General features: G+C 48.3%; 5 protein-coding genes across 5 annotated transcripts; 2 read left to right on the top strand and 3 right to left on the bottom strand.

The window, feature by feature from the left end:
* UCRPA7_4229 (putative tyrosinase central domain protein) lies at positions 1 to 1,585 on the top strand (the record flags this gene model as incomplete). Its single annotated transcript, XM_007916741.1, has 7 exons — positions 1 to 242; positions 309 to 426; positions 479 to 619; positions 674 to 1,019; positions 1,075 to 1,177; positions 1,234 to 1,323; positions 1,390 to 1,585. 7 exons carry the CDS (start codon positions 1 to 3, stop codon positions 1,583 to 1,585), a joined length of 1,236 nt encoding a protein of 411 aa, XP_007914932.1.
* An 8,289-nt stretch (positions 1,586 to 9,874) lies between these two features.
* On the bottom strand, positions 9,875 to 11,419 carry UCRPA7_4228 (putative nb-arc domain-containing protein; the record flags this gene model as incomplete). The annotated part of the gene is made up of 3 exons (XM_007916750.1): positions 9,875 to 10,187; positions 10,248 to 11,285; positions 11,337 to 11,419. The coding sequence occupies 3 exons, from the start codon at positions 11,417 to 11,419 to the stop codon at positions 9,875 to 9,877; spliced, it is 1,434 nt and encodes a 477-aa protein (XP_007914941.1).
* A 6,558-nt stretch (positions 11,420 to 17,977) lies between these two features.
* On the top strand, positions 17,978 to 19,094 carry UCRPA7_4227 (putative tam domain methyltransferase protein; the record flags this gene model as incomplete). Its single annotated transcript, XM_007916775.1, has 4 exons — positions 17,978 to 18,083; positions 18,136 to 18,158; positions 18,397 to 18,509; positions 18,587 to 19,094. 4 exons carry the CDS (start codon positions 17,978 to 17,980, stop codon positions 19,092 to 19,094), a joined length of 750 nt encoding a protein of 249 aa, XP_007914966.1.
* A 175-nt stretch (positions 19,095 to 19,269) lies between these two features.
* Positions 19,270 to 20,400, bottom strand: UCRPA7_4226 (putative 2og-fe oxygenase superfamily protein; the record flags this gene model as incomplete). Its single annotated transcript, XM_007916740.1, has 1 exon — positions 19,270 to 20,400. The coding sequence occupies one exon, from the start codon at positions 20,398 to 20,400 to the stop codon at positions 19,270 to 19,272; it is 1,131 nt and encodes a 376-aa protein (XP_007914931.1).
* A 467-nt stretch (positions 20,401 to 20,867) lies between these two features.
* Positions 20,868 to 22,451, bottom strand: UCRPA7_4225 (putative mfs general substrate transporter protein; the record flags this gene model as incomplete). The annotated part of the gene is made up of 3 exons (XM_007916794.1): positions 20,868 to 21,501; positions 21,549 to 21,994; positions 22,044 to 22,451. The coding sequence occupies 3 exons, from the start codon at positions 22,449 to 22,451 to the stop codon at positions 20,868 to 20,870; spliced, it is 1,488 nt and encodes a 495-aa protein (XP_007914985.1).
* Positions 22,452 to 26,954: the final 4,503 nt, after the last annotated feature.

Genomic DNA, 26,954 nt, shown 5'->3' with positions numbered 1-26,954 from the left:
ATGAAGGTTGCGCCCGTCCTCGCCGCCGCGGCTGCCATGATGGCATCCGTGGCCGTCGCTGCCCCGGCTGTCGACGCAACTGTTGTCGGCCCCCGTGACGACGCCGAGACGCAGGTTGATGCTCTCGTCGCCAAGATCAAGGCAGACTTCCAGGATGAGCTTGAGTCTAAGGCTGTGAAAATGCGCACGCGTGGCCAAACACCAAAGTGCACACCGGACAAAGTCGTCTTCCGCCGGGAGTAGTAAGTAATCCCATTTTATGCCCAATTCAATCGCTTTGAGTACCGGCTAATATTCACTGATCTCAGTGGCTCGCTGTCTAAGCAGGAGAAGCTTGACTACATCAATGCCGTCAAGTGTCTTCAGAAGCTACCAGCACGGACACCATCTAGTGTTGCCTCTGGTGCCAAGTCTCGCGTCAGTCTCGTTCCTTCATTCAAGCTCCGAACAAGACACGAAGAAGGCTAACTCTGAACAGTTCGATGACTTCGTCGTCACTCATATTCAACAGACTCTGACCATTCACTACACTGGTAATTTCATGCCATGGCACCGTTGGTTCGTCTACTCATATGAAACTGCACTGCGCGACGAGTGCAACTATACCGGCTACCAACCTGTGAGTATATAGATAATTCAGGAGTCAATTGACTTGTCCGGCTAATAGCAGTAGTACTGGGACTGGCCTCGATATGCTTCGGCACCCCAAGACTCCCCCATCTTTGATGGTAGCGAGACTAGCTTGGGTGGAAATGGAGACTACATCCCGCACGACGGCCCCGTCATCACGCCTCCCGACGGTGTTGGTGGCGGCGACATTCAACTGCCAGCGGGCGTAGGAGGTGGCAATGTCACTACTGGTGCTTTTGCCAACATGGTTGTCAACCTCGGCCCAGTGGGCGGCCTGCTCGGTGTGGACCCCGGCCCGGATGGCGGCCTAGGCTATAATCCTCGACCTTTAAAGCGAGATCTCGGAGGAGCCATGAACACCAGATACGCTAATTGGACTACGGTATTGAGTAGGTCTCCATCGAAGACTTGTCAGGTGGCTGGTCAAGACTAATACAAGGGCAGACCTTCTATCTACACCTGATATCTCGGCATACCGCCATCTCTCCGAGGGTATTCCATACACGGTCGAGATTGGACCTCATGGTGGAATTCATTACACTATCGGGTAAGCTCAAGGATTATAAATATCAGACCTAATGTGTTCGCTAATACAAATCATAGTGGTGACCCGGGCGGTGATCTTTTCACCTCTCCTGGCGACCCTGCTTTCTGGGTGCACCACGGACAAATGGACAGAATGTGGACATACTGGTAAGTCATCGAGGATTGGATATCTGTCATCAAACCTATAATGATGGGGGCTAACAACCTGTGTAGGCAAGCTCTCAGCCCTTCCACGCGCAAGTGCGACCTCAATGCCGGTGACTACGGCCACATCACCTGGGCCAACTCTCCAGAGTCGCGCTTGACCAGACTAAGCGACGTTATTGATATGGGATATGCTGCCCCCTCGATCACCATCGGAGAGGTCATGGACACGACTTCGGGTCCTTTCTGCTACTTCTATCTTTGATGTCGTTGTGTGCTTGCGCTGATGCGTCTCCTTATCTTTCAGATGCATCATGCTCCAGCGTGGAGACGCCTGTTCCACGAGGCTTGTAAACCGAATATGTCAATTTAATGTATACACGATCTGTAAGAATCACTGCCGTACATAGCTTGGTGCAGTCATGCGCTCTACCTACAAGAAATCCAATTTGTCGTGGCCTCTGTCCCTAATCAGCGGAATCACAATGATACCAATGACGGAGAAGTAGAACTCCGACGTCTTTGAGGTGTTGCAAACCAGCTATGCAGTCGCGGATGCTCTGTTTGACGTCACAAGACTTTCCAGATATGAGTTGTGTTGATCCCGCGGCTACATAATATAGGTCCCCCCTTCCCCATGAATTACCAGTGCATAGAAGCCGAGATATCAGAAACCATGGTGCCAAGCAGCGTCGTGAAGTCAAAGCCAGCAAATAAGTCATCTTCTATGCTATCCATTGTCTCCGGGATCAACAAGGGATAGGAGAATGAGGTATCATACCGTAGATCCTCGGGATCTAACAGTGTCGCTGAGGTATCAGCCGGCACTGCAATAATTCCGTTAGTATAAAACATCTCATAAAGACAAGTATGACGCACCATGAAACTCCACTCCTCCCGCCCTTTCAATGCCAATCGGCAAGCTGGAAACTGATTTGTCCCATGAAGTACCGCGAGCTGCATTCGATATTCTCGTTGTACCGTGCAGGCTTCGACGCTCGGTCACAAACTGATTCGCTATATGTACGAAACCAGAGAGCAAAGATAGAGGAACTAGACCTCCTGTTGCATAGTCAAGGCGACTGAAATACCCAGTGGCCAAGTTCAATGTCGACAAGTTAATGTCTATCTCTGGGTGATTGGGATTGAGCACCACAATGTCGAAAAGAACAAACATTGCCGACAAAGGAACATGTCCTTTTATCCTACAAATCGTTCTATTAATTGCCGTTTCGCGGAAAATGAAGCCATAGCAAAAACTTACCAGTTTGGCATATACGGGCGTATATCTAGGTACGTTGTTAGTTGGATGACCGTCCTTGCAGCGCCCACCAGCTCTTTCTTAGCGTCTTCCAGGCGTTTTCTGTCAGCCTCGGCCTTTGCCTCCAGGTGCAGTTCCAGTCTGCAGATGGACATCACAAGAGCATGATATAAATAATGTATTCGTAGCAACATAAAGGTCGTGCAAGTGTCTGCAGAACAGAAAGGCATGTTTGGGCGAAACTTCACAGGTATCGACTCCAACCAACTATGGAGGCTGCCTCGTATAGAGTCCATGCTAATCCTATATTGTTGCGGCGTGTTCACTGTTGCGTTGACTGCAAAAAGTGACTGGTAAGCCTTACTACACAGTCGACTTAGTTGTAGAATTGCAACGAAGAAGTCGAAACCTTCGACAATTGATTCGACTGAGGGCGGAATAGGGCAACCGATATCGTAATCAGCTAGAATCTTAGATAGTATAAGATAAAGCTTTGCCAAGGGATATACCAGTGCAGCACTTACAGGACTATTGCCGACATGGAAACAGATTTGGCGTTCGAGCATGTATATTACCCACACTGTTCTGTATCGAGCTGTTGCAGAAGGGTCGTTTCCAGGAGATGCCTTCATGCGGTGAAATCCTAATACCTGGGCCATACGGGAGGCTTCGGGTATCAGAGTTTCACTCTGGGTGCAAGCAGCATTCAAGGTATAAATGCCCTAAGGTACAAATCAGTATCGTAGCTATCCTTGCAAATTGAATCGATCTTACCAAAGCCGTGATTGCCTAGAGAACAATGAAAGCCACTTAGATTGCCGAAGACCAAGAATAAAGGGGGACTTACTTGGAGGTGTGTCAAGGTAGTCTTTGTCAACAAAACATCTGGGAGAAACCTCTTCGCGAGGTGGAAAAGTCGACAGGATACTGAAGTTGCCGGCTCAAATGATCGGTCTTCGGCATACTGACATCCTAGAGCCAATACTGCGTAGTACAGCGCTGAAAATATACGGTTGGATTCGAGGTGCTCTACATCTCCCAGAGCTAATGTCTTTTGTTCGAAGTCACTGCGATCCAAAAATGGATATAGGGGATGGATAATTTCGAAATATGAATTGATATACTTTAGCGATGTATGGATATCGATACGGGACACAGGTTCAAGGGAGCTTAGTGCGGGAGCCGACTGTTGCGCACTCCTTTTTTCAGAGACCGCCGCTGCGGCCCGCTCGACGAGACCCCGTATATTATCATTTCCTAACAAATCGCTCAATAGTCGGATGCGAGATTCGGAAAAATAGGCAATGTTGGAGCTCGTTACTTTGGACTCGGCTTGTTAGTCTTCCCCTACAAAGCCTGTCCACACAGGCATGAAAGGGGCAGGATGAGTGCATACAATGCTGGTCATGAACCTAAAGTTCTGTGTGAGCTCTGTGGACAGGTACTTCTCTAGATACTCGCAGCATTAAGGGGCAGCTGGCTGACCTTGAACAGACAATCATCATGTATGCTAACACCACCTAAGCCTGGATTCTGTAGGAGACGGTCGATATATAGTTCCGTGTCTGGGGTACGACTTAAAGGAGGGCTTGTAGAGCTACCAGGCCGAGGAATAGTAGCCTTCAGACGCCTAGTTGTTTTGCTGAAGCGACATTGAGTCTTGCGCTTGGAGCAACTCTCACATGATGCTCCAGCAGGGTCGACTTAATAGGTTTAGCAGATGTTAGTATAATTCCGCCGTTTCGCGAAGTTTCGATTGCGAACATACTGATACATCTCACTTTGCGATCTTTGCACCTATCACAAGTCTTCGACCATCGGGGTGATAAATCCGCGCCATCTCCTGCCATCGTACGTACCCAGTCGTTCGTGAAAGAGGTAGAGATGTAATTAATCCGAAGAAACTCGAAGTCCGAGCAAAGCTCATTCAGAACCCGAGAGCCGAGACATCAGGCCCCACTTAATTCGGATTACATCACCGCGAGTCAACTGCATTCGGCGAAATGAGTAGCATAACTCGTAAAGAAAGAGACCAAGCACATTGGGCAATCACAGGTGCTCTGACATCGGGTTTCGGTACTTCAAGAGAATGCGTCAAACAGCTCCTGGTTTTATTAATAATCATAATATTTGATCCTACTTAGATCATATTCTTTTCCAAGCACGGCACTTCAATCTATACTCAAGCTGACAAATACTCTTCGAGAATGAGCTACTTTAAAAAGGGGGGAAGAGACTGTCGAGTGAATACCGGCTCGATGGATATCGCCTACAAAGTAACACAATACTTCTAATACACTATTTTGAGAAGGATTTCACCATGGCCCAAACTATTGTATTGATTACCGGTGCAAACAGAGGCATTGGCAAAGGCGTCATCAAACGATACCTCTCAAAGCCAAACCATCTCATAATCGCGGCGAATCGCAATCCGGAGCACCCAACCTCTAAAGCTCTATTCAATTTGCCTGTAGGGTCCGGCACTAGTCTCGTAGTCGTCAAGCTAGACGCCACCGTAGAGTCTGATCCCATCGCTGCCGTCAAGAAACTCCAAGCGCAGGGGATAGACCACCTTGATGTCGTCATTGCGAATGCTGGTATCTCATACACGTGGCCGAAGGTATCAGATCTAAAGATAGCGGATCTGCAAGCGCATATCGATGTCAACGTTTATGGAACAGTCCGGCTGTACCAGGCCACGCTACCATTGTTGCAGAAGTCGGCAGAGGCTAAATTCGCTTACATTGGATCCACGGCAGGATATATTGAGGTGAGTCTCCTCTTTATAGCAGTATTCTCAACAGACGCTGATTACTGCACAGTAAGACTGGCTTTATGATAAACCAGTAGAATCTGCATTGATTGACATGATTATAGGGAGCAATTGCCAATGCCGAACGCTGCATATGGGACATCAAAGGTGGCTGCACATTGGCTAGTCAAGCGAATTGATGCCGAAGAGCCCTCTTTGAGCTCCTTCGTCATCACCCCAGGGTAAGTTTTTAAGTTCGATTCGTAATTCATCTCATTAAGCAATAGTGTGTCGTCATAGTTGGGTCCCTACCGACTTGGGCAATGCAGGAGCGCGATATTTCGGCCTGGAGCAGGCAAGCGACGACCTTGAAGCAACTTGTGACGGAATCGTGGATGTTATTGAAAAGTCTACGAAGGCAGTCCATGGTGGAAAGTTTTGGAATTATACTGGTGAACTTCTGCACTGGTAGGTGATAAATCCACAAGGTTCGCGCAGTGGACTGCCATTTCGCCCAGAAAAGTCTTCCTACGATACCTCGTGAAGAGGCTAAGTAGTCAATTAGAATGGTCTTAATCTGCATGGACCGTACGTTTCTATCGAAGACTGTCCTGAAATGTGATGGAACGCCATTATAAACAAAATGTTCAACTTGGAAGCGTCACAAAACAAACCTCTTTAGGAACTGAAATAAGAACTTCTCGTAAACTCAGAGATCTTGAATGAGTGGCTTTGGTGACTGCGACCCTAAAGAACTCCGACCACGGCAAATCGGATAAATCGTTGAGGTGGAATATCGATAATAACATGGTCGGAGAGATAGAATCATTGTCCAAACGACTTTTGTTTGTTGAAGTAACAGTCTCGTGAGGCCTGAGCCAGGGATGGGCGGTTATGAACTAACATTTGAGACCCAGAATCATAAATAATGAATCTCGTCGAAAAGGCATTGAGAACATATTACGTACGCTCGGCAATATGAAGGCGATTTGCGTGTACGGCATGCAACACCGGGACGTTCAATGAGCTCGTAGGCGCAGAGATTCAGCTGGCCAGGGTGGCGTAGTAAAGCACTAACAGCGGTTTAGCGTCAACCGGGAGGCTTGTACCCTAAAGTTAGGCGCGGACCGGGGTGCTGGTTGGTGCCTGTAGCCGCTGCGCCCCAGACCTTATTTTGTCTTAGGCCTGTCTTTCAGGACTACCAACTCCGGCATTTTGTCGGAAGGATCACGGGGGCACATAGACTGTTAGATTCAATCCTTGATGTTTCAAATTACCCGAAGAACTTCTCTCGGGACCGAAAACATCCAAATTTATCACGACTGTTCTATTTCGAACTTTTAGGTAGCGTCAACGTTGAGGCGAAGAGAAAGCTGTGTCTCGTGAGTCCGGGCTACTCAAGAATCATTGCTATATAAACCGTTGTAGTTATGAATTCAATACAACATCACAGTCTAAGTCACCAGCTTACATCAACGAAATCTAGCTTTGAAACATTTTCTTCAAAATATCGAATACATTCAAATTTCACAAGTTGATTCCAGATTTGTCTTCTATTACTTCGCCATGCATTTTACCACCGCCTTCGCGATCCTTGCGCTTCCTATTAGCATCTTTGCTGGAGTGCTTCCACCCGTCTCAGAGCGTGATACCGAGATGACTGCGGAAGAGTTCGCGACCTCCACCGGCGAGACACGCACGGTCTACTACCATCGGTCTCTCATGGAGGAGTCATCTGAGGAGGCTGAAAAGCCGTCTTCATCAGCTCTCAAGAAACGTTTCCAATTCTTCGCTTCTGGCGAAGATCGCAACCTCTGCGGTGATTCTTCTTTTGTCAGTAAAACCTCCGGCGGCTCGCCGACCGTTGGAGACTGCCAGTGTTTGCGAGACTTTCTTCGAAGCAAACAGGGAGCATACTCTGTCAACCGCGATGACCCACGGTTTGACCGCCTAGCTACATGCGGAACCTGCACATTCGGCGTTGATACCGCCAACTTCTTCGGCACAGATATTGGGAACACAGATGCTGCAGACGTCATGACTAGTGCTATCGACATGTTTCAAAGCGGCGGCTTGATTGGGGCGGAGGGTCGCATGGGCTGCGATAACGCATTTCAAACTGCAGGAACGGACTGGGCTATATTCCATTCATAAATGGCGTCTAGTCAGTTACGGAGCTTCAATTTGTTGGTGTTTATTTTCTGGATCCTTTATTCATACTGGTGCATGGGCTCCACCGGGGTCAATCACATTGTTAGGCGTATTCAAGAGGATCTATGCAGCCGGGTTTGGTTTGGTGAGATAACGTGAAATGAAGGTTACAACTGAAAAAGCCATCGGTGAAATTTCTTGAGAGCACAAAGATTTAATTGTAGTACCAAATCTTCCTATCACTGCTCCAATAACCTAGCAGACTGGAATGAATGAAAGCAACTAGCTCCACATTAGCATACGCGGTTAACCCCAAACAACGTATTGACTCATATGACTTCGACCTGCAGGAAAACTGCCTGCTTGGCGCATAGCAGGCGTTAAGATAGCTCCTGCCCTATGATGAGCCAGGCATCATTACGTAGTTCAGTGCAAGCATGGAGGGTTGTGCCTGATGATCGTTTGTCAAAGTCATATCAAATGTGATATAGGCCTAGTTTGAGATTATTTGGCTGCAGGTACATGAACCGTCGTATTCAACTTGATGAAAGTGGTGAGCTCTGTGAAGTTGGACATCACCTAGGTGTTATCTCATGGTTCCCCGCCCTCTTCAGGGCCTAGATCAATACCCGGATTTCAACCCGAGCGTTTTCCACGTCGCTCTTAATTGTTTCTCGTTTAGTCTCGCGGCAGCCGCGTAGAATGAGAGGCTTCGTGTCGGGGAAAATAGACCGCCAAGCGTCAGTGTTCGGGTATTTAGGCCATTCTGTGTCGCTTTTCCAATTGGAAGTTCTTCTGAAGGGTGATATATTAATTGCTGGACCCACTGTCCGGAATCCGGCATTACTCTTATCTCTTAGATCGTACCGTGGTCTTAGACGTTTGTTTACCCAGAATATTGAAGATGGCAGCTCTCCTCTTCACCCCGTCGCAGGTGAGATTCCTAGTGAGGTCGCTTTAGGCATTCTTTGCAATTTTGCTTGGATAAACCTTTATCACTAACAATGCGGTTGGCTCCAGCCGTTTTCTGTGCACTTCTGTACTTGATAGGATTATCACATGCTTTGGTCGAGAGTTATGATGATCGAGTTGTTGCGGAAATCATCAGAGTTCAGCGCCGCCACGCCATTGAGCCCAACGTCTCGTGGACAGGCTGGGACTATGATGAACTAGACAGGAGACAAGATGATAATCGTTGCGGGCCTGATGGGGCAAGCAGGATCTGTCCTGGAGCGACTTGTTGCTCGATGTATGGCTACTGTGGTACAGGTCCAGAATACTGCAATAGATTCGGATGTCGGCCACAATTTGGCTGGTGCGAGGACCAACCTCTGCCGACATCCACAACTGTTCCAGTGACATCGCCATCACCAACTAGTTTCAGTTCTAGTTCAACTTCAACTTCAACTTTAGCTTCCAGTTCCAGTTCTAGTTCCAGCGTGCTTGTGTCAAGCACTAGCACATCCACGATACCAACGTTTTCTCCACCACCGCCAGCAGGCGGTGTCACCATAACAAATAACGGAATGTGCGGGAATACTACTACCTGCGCGGGAGCGACATATGGGAGATGTTGCTCTTATTATTTCTGGTGCGGTGATGGAGACGCATTTTGCGGTAACGGCTGCAGGACTGGCTTTGGGTACTGTAATGGGGAACCAGAGCCCAGTTCTTCAACGTCCTCATCAAGTCCGGTACCTACGACCAGCTCTACATCCCCTGGTTCGTCTACGGTCTCAAGCACGACCAGTACTACAATTTCTAGCTCAAGCACAACGTCAAGTCTGTCATCCAGCTCGACTCTGTCGTCAAGTTCAACACTCAGTTCCACGACGACGTCTATCTCATCTACATCCTCGACCTCGGTGCCGCCTGGTCCGACGGGCGGGCTCACCATCACGACGAATGGGATGTGTGGTAACGGCACAACTTGCGCCGGATCAGGATATGGGTCGTGCTGTTCACATTTCTACTACTGTGGCAGCTCGACAGAGTTCTGTGGCGATGGATGCAGGTCTGGATTTGGTCAGTGCTCAGGGGTGACAATCCCACAGCCACCTGCAAGCCCAGTATCCACCAACGGTATGTGCGGGAATGGGACAACCTGTGCTGGATCTTCGTTTGGAAGCTGTTGTTCACGTTTCTACTATTGCGGCACCTCTGACGCTTACTGTGGAATGAATTGTCGGCCAGAATTTGGGGACTGTATCTAGTCACATTCTATGGTCGTAATGATATTCAGTCTGAGCGAAAGCCATGAATAGACTCCACTGTCATCTCGACAGGATTTGATTGGGTGTTGCTATATAAAATGATATTATTAGAGGCTGTAACTCAGACAATTGAATACCAATCCACTTGTAATAATCACAAACTATACTACTCTGGACTTACTCGTCCTGCGTATAGTATTTCAATAGCTGGGTACCTGTGAATCGTCCCCCAAAGAGGGGCTGAAGGTGGTCAAACAGTGCAAGGGTGTCTTCGTCTCTGACGCCTTTGAGTGGATCATGTGCCAGCAATTTAGACAAGACAGTTTTGGAGTCCGTCAACAGTGCAGACACCTCAGCTGTTTTCTCCCCCTCGCTTTTCTTCATCAGCACTTGCGCCAAGTGATACTGACAGCGCGCAATGGCAGGCTCTGGCCATGAGCCCTTTATGCCGCGTTGAACAGACTTCTGTAGAGCAGCTCGCATAAGCTTTCTAAGAGTTATTATTAGTAAGGAGTAATAATGCATTCTCAAGGTTACCAAGGACACTTACTCAGCTCCCTCCAAGTCACCAGTGTACCAAAGAAGGCTAGCGACAGCATATAAACTTTGCATAGTGAAATAACAGGCTTTACCCTTCAATGCCGTTCTGGAGGCCAAGATGCGATTCTGTATTTCGAGTGCGTGCTTAATATCTCCACTCTGGAGTATGATACAGGCAAGGTCCACTTCGTAACGGGCTGTAAGCTGGCTATAGCCGAGCTTCTTGATTATGTCGACGGATTGTTGTGCAAGATCAATAGCACATTTGAAGTCACCTCGGAACATCTTGCAGAAAGCCATGTGGTGATGCAACTTCGCAAACGAGAACTGATGTTCATCCTGACCCCACTGGACTAAAGTCTCTCGACATTTTTCGTAGATAAGTTCAGCCTCAGCGTAGTTACCAAGAGCTAGAATCGCGTTGGCGTAATCAGCTTGTGCATTGAAGAGAAGTCCTTCATCATTCCGGGTAATATCTTCTGGCTTCTTGTCGTTGAATGCTCTCTCGCGATAGGCAAGAATGCTCTGGAAGCGTGCAAGATCTTCTCGGCGCTGGCTGATGCCCTTGTTCTGAAAAATCAAAGTTATTGTGTAGTTAATCTCAGCCAAAAGATCTTCGTGATTGCCTTCAATTTCTCTGAGAATGTCTTCAGCCGTTCGGAGTAAGATAGCTGCATCATTTGCCACATATCGCTGCCACAAGGCGACCCCACCATCTCGAAAAAGCTCAGCGAGCTCGATGAATGGCTTGACCTTGCGCTTTGCCAGAGGATCTTTGTAGATCTTTTCCAATCTTAAAACATGAGGAAGTAATTCCTTGAATACTCCCCACTTAGCCGGCTCGGGGGTGTCAATAGAGGGAGTTGGTAGTTTCTTGCGGATCAGTTCAAACGCTAAACGGAATATTTGTTCTCTCTGTTCGGGACTTTTCTTCATGTCCTCTAATAGGCGAGTTTGGAGCATTCTATGGACTATATATACTTCTCGTTCGTCATCGATGAGCTCTATCAAAGTGTTCTGGGCAAGATCGTGAAGAACTCTTCGGAGCCTATCAAGGTTAGCTAATGTGCAACTACTATTGTGTATCTGACTCCCTTACCTGACTGGTCGCAAATATGACGGGCTATTTCGGTCGCCAACAAGAAGCTCCTTCTGAATACCGTTACAGTCCAACAGGACCATAATCCTTAAAATGTTTAGGGCATCACTATGCTGGTCTTTAAGTGCCATAGCTAGTATAGAATCGAATTTATCACTTCTAGCACCTGCTGCCAACTTGTCGGAAGACCATTCCTTGAGATAGTCGTAGAACTCTAGAAGGCTTAGTCCAGAGGCCCTCACATATCCGGAGATGAGCGTCAGAGTCAAAGGGATGCCAATCTGGGCAGCTATTTCCCCAGCTGCTCGATTGTCATCATCCGTCGGTCTGAATTCTTCCGGTAGGCTAGAGAGCAATATCATCTTTCCTTCATCTGGGTCTAGTTCTGCTATAGGTACTCTGAAGTAATGGTCGGGTGAGTGGGAACCTGCTACATCATGCTTTCTTGTGGTAACAAGAATTGACCCATTCGTCTGGGATATTCGCGTCGGTAGACAATCTTCGACTTCGAGCCAGTTCTCTAGGCTATCGAATACCAGAAGCCATCGCTCGGTCTTGACAGTCTCCAAGAACTCCCTACCCAGTCGAATGAGCAACTCTTGCTCAGCGTCCTGCGGAGCCAGTTCGAGTTGTAGGGCAATCTGGCAGAATGTATCTCGGGCACCGACGAGGGTGCCTGCCTGAATCCAAAAGATGTAGTGATATGATTGTTCGTATCGGTAGGTGAACTCGACAGCAAGTGCAGTTTTACCCATTCCCCCATCCCCATAAAGGGCGCATACATATCCAGGTTCGGAAAGAATACGGTACAGCTTCGCTAGGGACTGTTCTCTGCCAACAAAATCTTCATTACGGGGGTATGGCCATGTTCTAATCCATGGTAGCGAGGGGCGGCCAGTACGAGAAGATCGACTTTGCACATCCGGTCTCTTGGTCACACCCCATGGCTGTTCCGCCGTATCCTGATTAGCGACTGGACTTCCGAGAAGACGGTTAACCTTCCAGTTCCGCAACTCATCACGGCGTGTCCCAGCTCCAGAGACTGAGGGTTTGGAGTCGTCATCACTATCGTCCATGAATGCGATATCATCATCATCTAAGCTGGCATCTGGTGGAATTAGTCCTTTCGCTCGACTGATCCCAAGTTGTTCCTCTACAAAGGCGCCAAGAACAGCTAGCTTAGTGCGGCCCTCCGAGACGAGGTCATCTGAGATGACTGAGAACGTTTCTTCTGCATCATCCTCTCCTGCCGATTCCTCATCTGCAATTGTCGCTAAGGCGAGCTGTTCCATATGGTCCGATATATGCTCTTCCACAATACTCGAATCACATGACATCTGGCATAGCGGACATTTTTGATCTTGCAACTGGCTGTTAGACATAGATGACCGCATTACTTTAATCACTGCGTTGGCGGTTCTTTTGTCAAAGTGGTCCCGGTGGATTTCAAGGAAATGATCCTTTAACAAGAGCTTCGTGGGAAACTCGCGTTCACACAACTCACACAGCCAGATCATTCTCGCACGATGAGTATCTTTCTCGTGATTGTACCAGTCGCTTGGTTTTGTATGTTGCGCGACCTCGGGGACATTGGTCAAATGTGCATACGTAAGGTTCAAGGTCTTCGTATACGTGGTGTTCCCATTCCTCTAGCCCTTCGATATCCCGGCCTCCTTCGTAGTCAAATCCACAGTAAGGACACGAAAAGATTTCTGGCACTCTGGAGTCGAGAGACACAGGGGGCTCTGGCAGCTCATATCGGTGGACAAAGAAGTCCCGTCGTGAGTCCACATGTGGTGCGTTATACTCCGATGGTTCGTAATTTGTCTCGGAGTTCACGCGCGTCAGCGGGCGAGAGAATACGGAAACGTCATCTGTAAAGCGTGTTCCAGTCGTTACGCTCCCAGCAATAGAAGGAAAAGAAAGTACTGTGCTTCTTTTCGGTAGAATCCTGATGTCCTTCGTCCCCTCGGTGTTTTCGAGCTTCGGCTTCTGAAACTGGAACACATCCATGCCCATATCTCTAGATCCCTGATTTGAATGAAGCTTATGCTGCTTCTTGGCTTGTCTGGCCTTGTTGGCAAGCTCTGCCTGCTTGCTAACTCTACCCAAAGCCAGGGCTCGGCGAAAGCTAGCTCTTCCGAGTCTTTCTGTGAGGGTGATTGAAGCTCGGGGGAACAATTTTCGGGCTCGATCAATATGGCGATGAATATCAGCCTCTGCGCTATCAGAATTGGACGACAGTTCATCAAGATCCCTAGGATATGGCTGTTTCAGGCTTGGGCCTAGCAACATAAGAGAATCAACCACACGGCTTATATACTCCACTGTATTGTCGAATCTCTGTATCTCGACCTTCATTTCACCAATGACTTGAGGGAATGATGCGGCATCGTTCTCTTTGGGTTGCTGATCCAAGTCAGAGTCGTTGCTATCTTGCTGCCGCTGAAACAGAATCTCTTCTTGTTGTAGCCTTCTTCCAGTATCAATAGCTAAAGACAGTCAGTCGCTTCGTAACAGCCCAAGAAAACTAATAGACTAACAAATCTGCAGCTCGTCATTTAGTGCCGAAAGCTTGTTTGATGTCTCGTTGCGCAAGTCTGTCGCATTTCGAAGCTTGCGGTCTAGTGTCTGATCGAATGCTCCTGTGTCCTTGCCCCAATTCACGAATTGTGCCATGGAGTCTTGAGAGGATTCAATTGCCTCAGAATTATGAGGCCGCAGGGATGCATAAATGCTACAGAAATCACTTAGACTTTGTCGACAATTATCAAATCGAGCAGCAACGACTGCTTTTGTTGGCTTGAACTCCCTGTTCTTTCGCATAGCTCTCCACACGGAGGATTTCTGAGGCGGCTCCATTTCTTTGGAAGATGGCTGTAGTCTTGTGATGTCAATGTATTCTATGTGATTGAAAGATTCCGTGGCATACGACTGCTGAAATTACGACAAGTGTATTGACCTTAATCTTCTAGGCGATGAGTATACATCAAGTATCTAACAAGTCTTGCAGGCTGTTGAATGCCTTTTTAAATTTAAACAGAACAGCAAGGAGGAATAAGGTAATGAAACCTAAGAAAACGCCTGACCCCTCAAGCTTGTCTCACTCTATGTTACACACGAGTATTCCCTCCTAACGAGCCAACAGGGGACCATGCCGACTCACTCGGTGAGGGTGTGGACTTTCACCTTTGAGCCACTCAACATGCCTGATAGCGCAGCCTTGCCATGTATCTCCAGAAGCAAGGCGACCGGCATCAAGCCGCCGTAAGACCTAGTGGCACGCAGCGAATGGGAGGCTTTAACCGGACTTATGTCGATTTTTGTAGCTCGCCACTTACAAGTCTAGGCCAACTGGCGAAGCTGCACGTTTTTGCACATTGACGTAAACCCCACGCTCATTTGGCGACATGCATAACGCAGCGTACAATGTATCACACGAAGCAAGGCTTTATCTGCCTACCCTCCGGGCCCACCGGACAGACAGTATTTAGTCTGTTGAGGTTCGTTTTGTGGTATGAACCCCCCACTTGTATTCCCATCTCCCCAAACCAGACTGGTTCTCTCATGTCTGAGCAGTCCTCACAACTTGCTCGCTATAGCAAAGTTGAGAAGCTGTATCTCTCCGGATAGTCCCGAGGCACAAGACGATCGTATCTTCCATATGTCCGGAATAGAGATTGTTGGCATTGTTTTAGGAACATGGCCCATAGTAATCAGTCTTGCGAAGGCTGTGAAAGACGCAAAAGACGGCGTTACAATCAGCGACCTTGAACTTCAATTCAAGACCGACCTGTATCTTATGCGAGAACTTGTTTCACACATGCTTGAAAGTGTTGATGATTTATCGGAGCGAGAGCGAATTATACTCAGTGACACCACCAAAGAAAGCCGAGATCACTGGAACAGCCCTGATCTCGCTGTCAAGCTTCAGGACAGGCTTGGAAAAGCTCTCCCACTGATCGTGGAACAGATGAAAGCAATTCACTGCGTGCTTTCTCAGGTTCAGTCAAAACTTAGCAGTGGAGACGCAACTTTAGTGAGAAGATCTCTTCCGATTTCAAGTCTCCCCTGACCAAAAGACAAGCAAACGTCAATAACAGAACGCAATGTTCTGAGAAACCTGAAAGATGCAAGACCTGCGTCAAGCCTTCGAAAGGATCTTGGAGATCTTGAGAAACGACTCAAACGGTTTCGAAGAACATTGAAGACGACAAGGACTGCGATGGTCCTCGACAATCCTAAGCTCCAGTCACGGCGCCCCGGTAGACACCTGGCTGCTTTAAAGCGGCTGAGTAAGAACCCGCATTATTTTAACAATTTCTACCAAGCATTGAATGATAGTTTCCATTGCACTTGTACGACATCACACGAGATCAACGTTCGGCTGAAGCCAGATGCTTTTGAGGCTCTTGTCGCAGTTCACGAGGAGTTGCAACGGTCATACTCGGACCCTAGCATTGACTTGATGGAAAGTGCGATCGAGTGCAACGGAGGGCAAGTAATAAAAATATCCATCTAAGATCATCTACTAACAAATAGCAGAGAGTCAATTAGAAGAGAATCTACCAAAACATCCACAACAAGAGGGGAGCAGCGAGCTATACCGGTCATATTCAGCCCAAAGGCACCTGAAATTGACAGTGGGACAGCGCAAATCCCTGACCTGTGTCAAGTCATCAGAACACTTCATCATCCTGAATCTCATCGCTCAAGGTATCTCGGATACCTGGGCCAAAACGAGAATAAGTACCTAGTAAAGATTCCAATCCAGAAACTAGACTCCGAGAATTCACAATGTGTTATTTGCCTCGAGGACTATCTGGCCCCTTCAATGTCTTGGAATTTGTCCTGGCGGAAAAGGGTGGACCTTGCTCATAGCCTAACACTGGCTCTTTTCCAGGCATGTTTTACGATAACTTGTACTCGATACTATTTGCTAACAGGCAAGAAGTTCTATCCCTCTCAATGGATTGACCAGGGGTGGTCTTGGAAGGACTTCTCAATGCGGAGAAGTCCACGACAACTTCATTTATTCATTACACGAAAATTCTACTCAGGAGCTGGCATGCCCCTTGGTCTGGATGGCTCAAGTGATAAAACAGAAAATGATAAGTTTTGGAAAACGCTGAGCATTTTTCAAAAGATAGATCCCGCCTTGGGTCGCCTAGGCTGTGCCTTGGTCGAGCTTGCGCTTGGTAAGAGACTCTCTGAAATGCGTCACTTGATACACGAGGATGAGGACGATGATGAGGACGACGAGGATATGGCGCCTGATGGTGTTGACTACTATACGGCACGTCGACTCCTGGATTCGGACGCCATCAGAGACCAAGCTGGAGACTCATACCACAGAGCCGTGGAGGCTTGCTTGCTGTGCGAAGTCTTGGATGGCTCTGGTAGCCAGACCCGGCATAGGTTGTCATCGCGCAACAACAATTTCCAGGATGATTTTGAGAAATACGTGGTGGATCCACTGAGAGATTATCATTATCATACATGGGGGGAGATCATTGATGATGGGTTCTGAGTTGGTGATAGGCGGTAAACATGTTACGTCGGTATTACTTGTTCACATAATGTGAGAAATAATCAATTCTACCAGCCACAGGCCTTTCAATTCTCTTAGTGAACATCCAACAAGCTGCGGCATGGGGGAATGCCGTCATTGAACGGCGAACTCATTGCTTTATACGGCGACCAGCATATACGTGTAAGCCTCGAAGCGCAGCCTCCAAGCCATGCGCATCTGTGACTGGCTGGGTCTGCAAGCCAACCAACGCTGTTCTCAACATCGGCCAATGCAGCCATGCTGTCTCCCTAGGAATGTGTCACGGCAGCCGGGTTTGCATAACTCGGCGGGGAGGTGTCAGTGACCTGTCATTTCTACTTTTATGTAGTACCGTGAACGAGGCGTCACTGCCAGAGCCTTTCTAGGCTATTGTTGCCTCAGGCGAGAATGCCCAGGGTTTCCTCCTGCCACAAAAATAGCTTAATTCATCCCGGGGACCATTCTGAATGTTTTCAGTAAGCCAATTTGTTGCTTCTTAGACCGGGGCGGCATGGCTGAATCTTCGCTTCCAGCGCAGCCCATGGCTGCAGATGCACCGTTGTCGCCGACACAGAGTGTGAGCAGAGGGGAGCAATTGAAAAATAAGAACTGGATGCATACTAAACATTTCGAAACAGCTCGATGCAGATGATAATGACGGAGATTCGGCGCTCGGCATGGTACAGGCTCTGCAGTCTATTTAAATTAGCACGTTGTGTGAAGCACTTACGGCTGCTGACATTCGTATGACTACAGCCCTACAGTGAGTCCTTGTCATCGCTCCGATCCAGCATCCTGGCATACCAAGAAGAGAATGGGCGAACGTATCACGCCCTGAGCGCTGGCAGTCAGTTACAGTTTCTATCAAGTCCATCTTCACACTAATCTGGTATTGATAGAATATTTCTTGCCGAATGACAATGTATGGTTTATATCGACACAGTAGCAGAGACTTGTGCCCATTATCATGCTGATCTCCCCTTTGCTTAGACTGAGATCGAGAGATTAGGTTAGATTATGTTCCTCACAGCTATTCCACGTTTGAATGCATATAAACTTACTCGAGCATGCAGATCTACAGCATCATGTTATGACCTTGACTATTAGCGGAAAGCATTGCCTGTGCCCGAAAAATGAGGGTGCATCTCGCGTGCTTGATCTTGGTACCGGAACTGGTATCTGGGCCATGGACTACGGTACGAAGTATCTTCAATGCTCATAGCTTCGAATTGCTGACTTGATCTATAGCGGATGCTCATCCTGACACGGAGGTAAGAAGCCATAACATTAATTGTACGCCTCTTTGACGAGTGTTTGCAGGTCATAGGTGTCGATCTAAGCCCAGTGCAACCAGAATTGTACGTCGCTCCTCAAAAACCCACCAGCAATGTTACTACGGGAGGCATACTAATTTCCTACAGCGTCCCGCCAAATTGCTTCTTTGAGGTTTATATTGACTCTATACCATCTTATTTCCATGATAATTTCCATTAACGTTAAGTGCGTTAGATTGATGACCTCGAGAAAGCATGGACATGGTCTCAGCCATTCGATTTCATCTTCAGCCGCATGATGACCGGAAGCTTCTCAAATAATGCGAGCATAGTCGAAAAGGCTTTCAAGTGCGTTCGAGTTTCATCTTTTGATGTTAGTACTTCTCTTCTCTCCATCCATGGCTGATACAGTCATGCAATTTTAGCCATCTCGAACCAGGCGGATATTTCGAGGCGCAGGATATGGCGCTGCCACTCGGCTGCGATGACGGAACACTGACCGAAGACTCGGATCTCTGGAAATGGATGCTGCTCGTCATGGAAGGTATGGAGGGGTTTCAAAGGCCCGTTGTTGCTGCGCAGAAATGGAAGGAGATGATGGAAGCAGCCGGCTTCGAAAGTGTCGTGGAGGTGGTGTACAAGTGGCCCACGAACCGATGGCCTCGCGACAAGAAGCACAAGGAGCTGGGCATGTGGAGCCTGGCAAACATGGACCAGGCACTTGAGCCTGCTTCACTTGCTCCATTGACCCGAGCCCTTGGGTATACCAAGGATGAGGTGCTTGTGCTTGTGAGCAAGGCGAGGAAAGTCCTGCGAGATACAAGCGTCCATGCATACTGGCCCATACATATTGTATATGGGAGAAAACCGCTGAACGCTCCAGTGAACCTCCCCGAGCATGGCATGTCGCCTCACAGCGGAGCTGAAGATTAGGTTCTATGCCGCAAAAGCCGTCTCGAGTACCACACAGCAGCAGGAAGGTGACGATGAGACATCGTCTTTCAGGCACTGAGTACCAAGTTGTTACAATGGTACGGATCCAAAAGTGCGCATGCATTCAGTCAGATGTGATTACATTCCAAGATGTATAGACAATCTACAATAATAACTAAATCTTCTTTGTGCTCTCTTCATCATCGTCGGACTCAGTCTCATGCATTGCTTGGACTCGGCGACGCACCCAGTCCACACAGCTTATTTCGTCGTACTTCTTCTCCTCGCCTTCGGCTAGACAGCCATCCAACACCCCGCAGCTCTCATTGAGGTTAAAACCGAAGAAGAACGGCATGCTGATGCGCTCCTTGCCACTGAAGTTCTGCGCCCTATGTACCGTGCTTACATACTTGTCATTTGTGATTCGTTGCAGGTAGTCGCCAATGTTGACGACGAGTGTGCCGGGAATCGGCGCCGCGTTGATCCACTGACCCTGCCTGTTCAGAACTTGCAGCCCGCCATTCTTGTCCTGCCACAAGATGGTAAACAGTTGGAAGTCTGTGTGCGAGCCGATCGACACCTCGTTGGATGGCGACGATGTAGCAGGGATTGGCGGATAATAGTTGAGTGCGAGGGATGCATCTGGATGACTAAATTTTTCATCAAAATAATCCTCTGGGAGGGAGAGTGAGAGCGCGAAGGATCGCACTAGGCCGCGGGCGAGCGCTAGACAAGACTGCCAATACTGGACGATGGCCTGCCTGAAGTGTGGAATGTTGGCGGTGGCGTCCCAGGGGAAGTCCTCGCAGCGCATGTACTCTGCAATTTCCCGCGGAATGGCGGACACATCGCTCACGGCGGGGTCGAACCTGGGGTCATACGTCCAGGAGAACGTTTCCCGCACGTCGATCGACTCCGATGGATTGATGCGCTGGGACTTTGGCGGCTTGTAGCCATTGAAGTATCGTGACTGGCTCGAATTGGCCCTGTCTTTGATATCCGATGGTTGACGGAAGAAGTCCAGGCAGGCTGCACACGCCGAGTCTGTTGTGGCCGTCGGGATTCCATGGTTGGTCACGTAGAAGAATCCGTTGTTGGTGGCAGCGTTGTGGATCTCTCGCGCTACAGCAGCACGGTCAGCAAGCGAGGAGCTGCTTATGCCGGAAACATCAATGATCGGGATTTCGGAAGGGTCAGCGTCTCGGAGCGGGGTCGGAAGGACATTGCGGTACACGGGGCCATTGCCGGAGGATAGACGCAGCTTGGTGTATCCGGCCGAAGCCGAGATGGTCTGCGTTGCGCTCATTCTGGGTGGTAGTAATTGTTAAGGCTGGTCACAAAGAGAGATAGATACCCAGAGCAGGCGAATTGTCAAACTATCAGGCAACTCAGAATTCTCCCACCAAGAGGAAGCAGCCATGCCGTTGATAAGCACCTTGATCGGGCAGCGTCGGCCGGGTCCGTTTCCCCGCTCTATGGAGGCACTTGTCTGAACTAACACGCACTAACAAACACGCCGTTCATTTCTGTATCTCAGTATCTCTCTAGCTCCCATCCCCCAGCCTGATAGCCAGATAGACCAGATAGTCATTTCATTCCCCTGTCCTGATGAAAGATAGCACTTTATCAGCCCTTATCTGATCCAAGATAGAGATTGTCCCTCTTATCTTGTTGATAGATAAAAGATCTATCCCTTATCCTGAACGTAGATAAAAGCTCGCCTCCCCTATCCTCAACCCTGATAACCACAGCTTGTTATCTCCACCGTCCGTATCAAACCTTCTGATCCATCGTCACGCCAAGCGAAGTAGGCGAACTATCGGATGTCTCTGAGTTGCCCTCGGCTGCCTCCACAACTTGCGCCTTTCGCAGGGATCTCATCTCGAAAATGCGGACAACAACGACCCAGATACACATTCCGCAGATAAACCCGAGACTAGCCTTGAATCCTTTGGGGTATTTCGGAGCATCTGTGACAGGGTACAGGAATTGCTGAATAACCGTCGTGAGAGCGGCACCGCAAGAGTTCATGATGGCAAGAACCAACGCTCGGACTTGGGTGTCTCCAGTGGTCAAGATATTGGCCCAAGAGTAGTAAATGGGAGACAGCGGCCCGTCGAGACCTGCAAACATGTATGACACGATACGGAGACCGAGCGGGATGTTCCACACGACCAGGCAGATCGTTCCGAAGAGCAGAATGCACAGGTTGAGTGCAACAGCCCGCATGCGGTAACCAGTCGTGTCGATAAAGATGTTGAGCAGGAGAACCATGACGATATTGAAACCGTTGATTGCTGTTGGGATATTGTTGACCTGATAAAGTGACCAAGTGTGCTCCTTGTCATTCTTGAGATACAGCTGCATCACAGTATTCGCGACCTTGCCGACCGTGGTGTTCCAAAACCTGAGAACATTTAGCAACAAGTAAGTTTCCTTTGTCAAATTACTCACATCCAGAGAACTGTCAAGACATAGAGCTGCCACGAATTGAGCGTACGCCAGAAGAGACTCCAGGTGAAGTTAGTTGTCTCGGTACGTCCATCTTCGGCCAATCTCTCGACGCAACGAGCTTTTTCGTCTTCACTGAGATAGAATGCCTTAGTGTTGTAGGGAGTGTCAGGGAAGAAAATGAATCCGTAGAGGGCTACAATGACGGTGATGATGCCATCAATGATGAAAACCCATCGCCAAGCTTCAAGTCCATGTTTTCCATCCATGCCAGCTAAGACGGCACTTTGTAGATATCCACTGATCATAGTTCCAACGTAGGCAGCGCAGGCGAAAATAGCGGTGCGCTTGCCAAGCTCGCTCTTCTTGTACCAGGAACCAAGAACATACTGGATGCCGACGAAGCAAGAACCCTCGAGGAAACCGATGAAGAAACGAATGGGATATAGCTATAATTGTGAGAAAGCTTTCTCAAAGCGCGGGAGTCGGAAAACAAACCTGGTGTACACTGGTCACAGCATATGTGCCAATAGTCAAGATAGCCCATATGAACTCCAGACCTGGGAGTAGCATTCTTGGAGGAATCCAAGTCAGCAGAATATTTGCCGGAATTGGTCCCAGAATCTGGCCAACTTGAAAACAAGTCGTAGCCAGATTGAACTCAGTGCCGAACATCTCGAGATCTTCCTTCATCCCACTGACGTAGGCATTGCTGAGGTTGGCCTGATCCAGCCATTTGGCGAAGTAGGCAAGGCATCCGTATGTCAGAATGAAGAAGTCAATTTTAAAGAGCAACTTCTTCTCACTGGAACTAGTGCCTTTTGGGTGCCAAATAAAGAAGGCCGGCCGATCATTGCCGTACGACGAAGCGAAGATATTCTTCACGTAGTAAGAGATAGACGACATTCTGAATGACGGCCACACAGGAAGCTTCAATGGATGAGTGTAAAGATTTCAAAATTCAGGTCACAGCCCTTGGCGAGATACCTTTACTTATCATTTCCAAAAATTATTTCCAAGATATCGCCTCCCCACCCATTATCAGACCTATCGCAAGAGCGGGGAACGCCGGCCGACCATTGACTTTAGCGGCTTTGCCTGATAAACAGTTCCACGGCAAAGGTGAAGCTAGGGATGATTGCGATGCCTGCCGCGAGGCTTCACTAGGCAGGGTTACGCGACACGAGAGTGGATAGTGGAGCCATAGTGAGTCTTGGACTGAGATAGGGCACTGGGTCGTTGCGGGGTCCGGTCCATCGGACAACTTTAGAGGCTCTCGTGAGACCTATATCCGAGGCCAATCCAGCCTCAAATTGATACCACAATCTATCTGATTTATCTTCTTTTCATAAGAGATAAGAGTCAAAATGGCCACCGCTCTTGCCACACCTGTGGGAGCGCCAGCGGCGCCACTGCTCGACAAGCCGGTGCGTCTTCCGAACTCTCGTTTCTAGACTCTCAATGTTGCCACAAGCTAACGCCCGGTGTGTAGGAAGACGGAAAATATGTCTACTTTCATTCTGGCTCAGAGGCAACCTATCGCAAGGTCTCAGAAAAGCCTTCCTCCTTCACCTCTATACCGACAGTTGATCTTTCCAATATCGACAGTCCTTCAATTGAGGATAGGAAGAAAATTGCAAAGGATATCTACGACGCCTGTCATAACTGTGGCTTCTTCTATATAAAAAATCATGGAATACCAGAAGAAGTTACAAAGGGGGCGTTTGACCTGCTCAAGCGCTTCTTTGCTCTAGACATCGAGACTAAGATGGATGCACACGTACAGAAGAACCCAGCGATAAGAGGATACGAGCCAATGTTGGAAACTAGACTTGATCCAAGAACACAGGGGGGTAAGTACAACGTTCAATTTTCTGTAATCAGCTTATAAGAAAATTTTAGACATCAAGGAGGCTTTCACAATGGGTGATTGTGTACGGGAGCCCGAGCAGGACTATGTCGGCAAGACTGGTCATCAGCCGCCTGCTCACATCAAGAACCCACAAAATATTTGGCCGTCCAAGGCTCCCTGGTGGCGAGAGGGCATCTACACCTACTACAATCACATCCTACCTCTTTCAATGAAAATGGTCAAGCTCTTTGCTTTGGCATTTGATCTGGACGAGAATGCTTTCGATGATATGTTCAAGTTTCCCATTACTGGAATGAGACCGCTGTACTACCCACCAACACCACTTGACAAAGATGCAAATAATGTTGGACTTGGAGCTCATTCCGACTTCTCTTGTAAGCAACCAATCATCTACCTAGAAGCCTTAATATCCTAACATCAATCCTAGGGTTGACCCTCGTCCTGCAAGACAATGTCACGGCTCTTGAGGTCCTTAACCAAGACGGCCTGTGGGTCGATGCGCCTCCACAGCCAGGGACATTTGTCTGCAACGTAGGACAATATCTCGAGCGACAGACGAATGGTGTATTCCCTGCTACTGTACACAGAGTCAGAAATAAGACAGGCCTAGAGCGATATTCTCTTCCATTCTTCCTGACCATGGACCCTGATGTAAACTTGGAGGTGCTGGAATGTTGCAAAATAGACGGAGAGGAGCCGAAATATGGAATGATTAACGTCGGCGATCTTTATATCAAACGCATATTGCCAGCACGGAAGAAACATCCTACGAGTATCAAGTTTAGTGATGTGCCGCAGGATCAATGGACTTACGATATGTTGTATAGCTAGATTACAGATATCAATTCATCTGCCAGTTTCCAATTATACTACTCATAGACCGTCACAAACCAGTCATTGATAGTCCTTCAGGTTACAACCGAGCCGGTACCTCCTTATCTGTAGTCTTAGTCGTCCTTCTTACCCACAGTGCCTCCTTTTCTCAACCCGAAGAATGTCACAACCACGACAAAAGCGCAACTTGCAAAAATGGTCCAGAATGCAGCGCGATATCCTTCCATAAGGGCCACTTTTTGGTCATGCACAGTGGTATGGTCTGTTACCGAGGCCGCAATCGCAGCGGTCACGGCCAGCCCCACTGAGTTTCCGAATTGTGCTACCTCGTTGAAGACGCCACCGGCGAGGGACTGAATTTCGGGTGGGAAGGCGTCGGAAATGACCAGATTTGAGACTGTGAAAAGGACTGGCATATAACTGTTAGCTTTCTCTTTCTTTCTTTGGGGGATTGACAGACGAGGCATTACCATCTGGATTCATAGGAGATAAGAACATAGCCCAAAAAGGTGCGAACCAATAGTAAGCATCCATCTTCACTGTTGCCATCAGAACTGGTGCTACTGCGGACACGAGTGCAGACACGACGGCCAGCGTCTGGACCTTGACGCGAGAAATTAGATACGCTGTGGCAATGTTCACGGAAGCACCCATGATGACATGAGGAAGAAACTTGATTGAGCTCTCGATAGCTGACATCTGTTGAACTTCTTGGAAGCTAGAGATATCGTAGTCAGTCAAACAGCAATACATCAGCATTAAGGTTATCAAATGACCTACAACAAGGTTGTGAAATATTCGATGCCATTCAAAGACGCCCAGCAGAAGAAGACTGAGATACAGATTGTTGTGAAAGACGCATTCTGCCAGACTTTGTTCGGTATAAGCGCCGGTCGGCCTCTGCTCGTCTGGTGATTCATCCACAGCGGAAACACGATGAGCAGAGCGATAGACACGGAGAGGAGCGTGATATTCTCGGGATGGAGCAGCTTCCGGTATGATGATGTTGTCATGGCCAAGACGTATAGGAGAAAGCCCAGAGCAACGGTGAGAATGATTGCACCCAGCCAGTCTATGTCTTCAACGAGACGGCGTGTCCATTTCTTTTCGGAAGCATGATAGATAGATGGCAAGGACCAAATCGATGCCGTGGAAAGACAGAAATTGATGAGAGCCATCATGTAATATGCCCATCGCCAGCCAATAGTGTCAACGAAAATGCCGCCGAGAACCAGGCCAAGAGCGAATCCCAAAGGACTTCCCAGGCCGTTCATTGCAAACGCAAAGTTGCGCCATGTACCCTTCGGGAATGTATTGGAGATGAGGCTCACGGCGGTCGGTAGACACATAGAAATCGCGACACCGAGAAGAGTCCGGAATAAAATGATTTGAATCCCCGTCTTGGCCAGCCCTACAGCAGTAGTGAAGATCACGAAGAGGAAGCTCCCCGTAACCCACATCAACTTGGCGCCTATGATGTCGGCTACAGCACCAAAGATCAACAAGAGACACCCAGCTGCTAGCGCGTAAACAGCGGCTGGCCAGAGAATCAGACTTTGCGAGAGCCCGACATCCTTCGCTATTCTCGGAAGCGCAGCAATGAGAATACCAGAACCCATGGTGTTGAGAAAGTTAACACCAGCTAGCGTTATAATTACTGTAATGCCTTTCGCCTTCGACACTCTCATTTGCGACGGCGCTACACCCACAGGCAACTCCTCCAACCGAGGTTGAAGATCGTCCTGCCTTGATGGTTCTTGGTCATGCTGACCAGGATCAGGAGAAGAGAGAAGCTTGTTGGCAGCGCCTTTGATCGCGCTTGGAATGTGGGACGCTCCTGGTTTGGTAGGAAGACCCCTTAGTTCGAGAGATTGTTGGTCAATTGGCTGAACCTCCATCTTGGCTGGAGTGAGAGAGGATTTTGGTTTCTGACGAGGTTGAAATAATCATAAAAAAGCCAAGCACAAAGCGGCTTTTATCAGAATTGAATCGCTTGGGCGCTTACTTAAGGCATACACCACAACGAAGACTGATTAGATTTTACCATAGGTAGAAGGTGGTTGTGAGTGGTTGATTGTGATGACAATGACGTCGTTGGAGGATTTAGATCCTGGACTTCGAATGCGCCTCGAAATAGTACTATAACATACGTGACCTTGTATTATGGCGGATTTCACCGCAAACTGTTAGTGCGTGTTGGCTTCCAACTAACCACAGTAAAGCTGGACGATTTTACACCAGTAGAGTCTCCGGGCATCCCGCCCTCAAAATAGGAGTTCCAAAGTTGGCACCTGAGTTCTACCAACCCTGTAATGTGCAGGCAGACACTTGCCATTCCGTCCTCCTAGGACTCGAGTACGATCATTGTATACCTCACCAACGTTTCTGAACAAAGTCATACTTATCTGCGAGAGGCTCCCGAAGACTCAGATCTGCTAGAAACTCTTCATATAATTGCACGTCGCTTAGCTTAAAACGCAAAGCAACAAGATTCGTAACTTGTGATATGGCGAAAGAAAAGATGCCAGCAAAGTATGTTTCATACACATTTTGGTCGACACAAAATTCCGGTGGATATTGCTTGTTCATGGTACGAATACGAAGGACAGCTCATTCTTTACTAGCAACTGAGAGGTATTTGTCAATATAATTTCACTGCAGAGAAGTCTAGAACGAGAGCAGGTGGCGCTTTGGAGAGACAA

Source organism: Phaeoacremonium minimum (assembly GCF_000392275.1).
Source record: "Phaeoacremonium minimum UCRPA7 unplaced genomic scaffold PA7_03_scaffold_330, whole genome shotgun sequence".
Lineage (NCBI taxonomy): Eukaryota > Fungi > Ascomycota > Sordariomycetes > Togniniales > Togniniaceae > Phaeoacremonium > Phaeoacremonium minimum.
The sequence above is the reverse complement of the archived record's forward strand: the minus strand, read 5'-3'. Positions and strand labels throughout refer to the sequence as shown.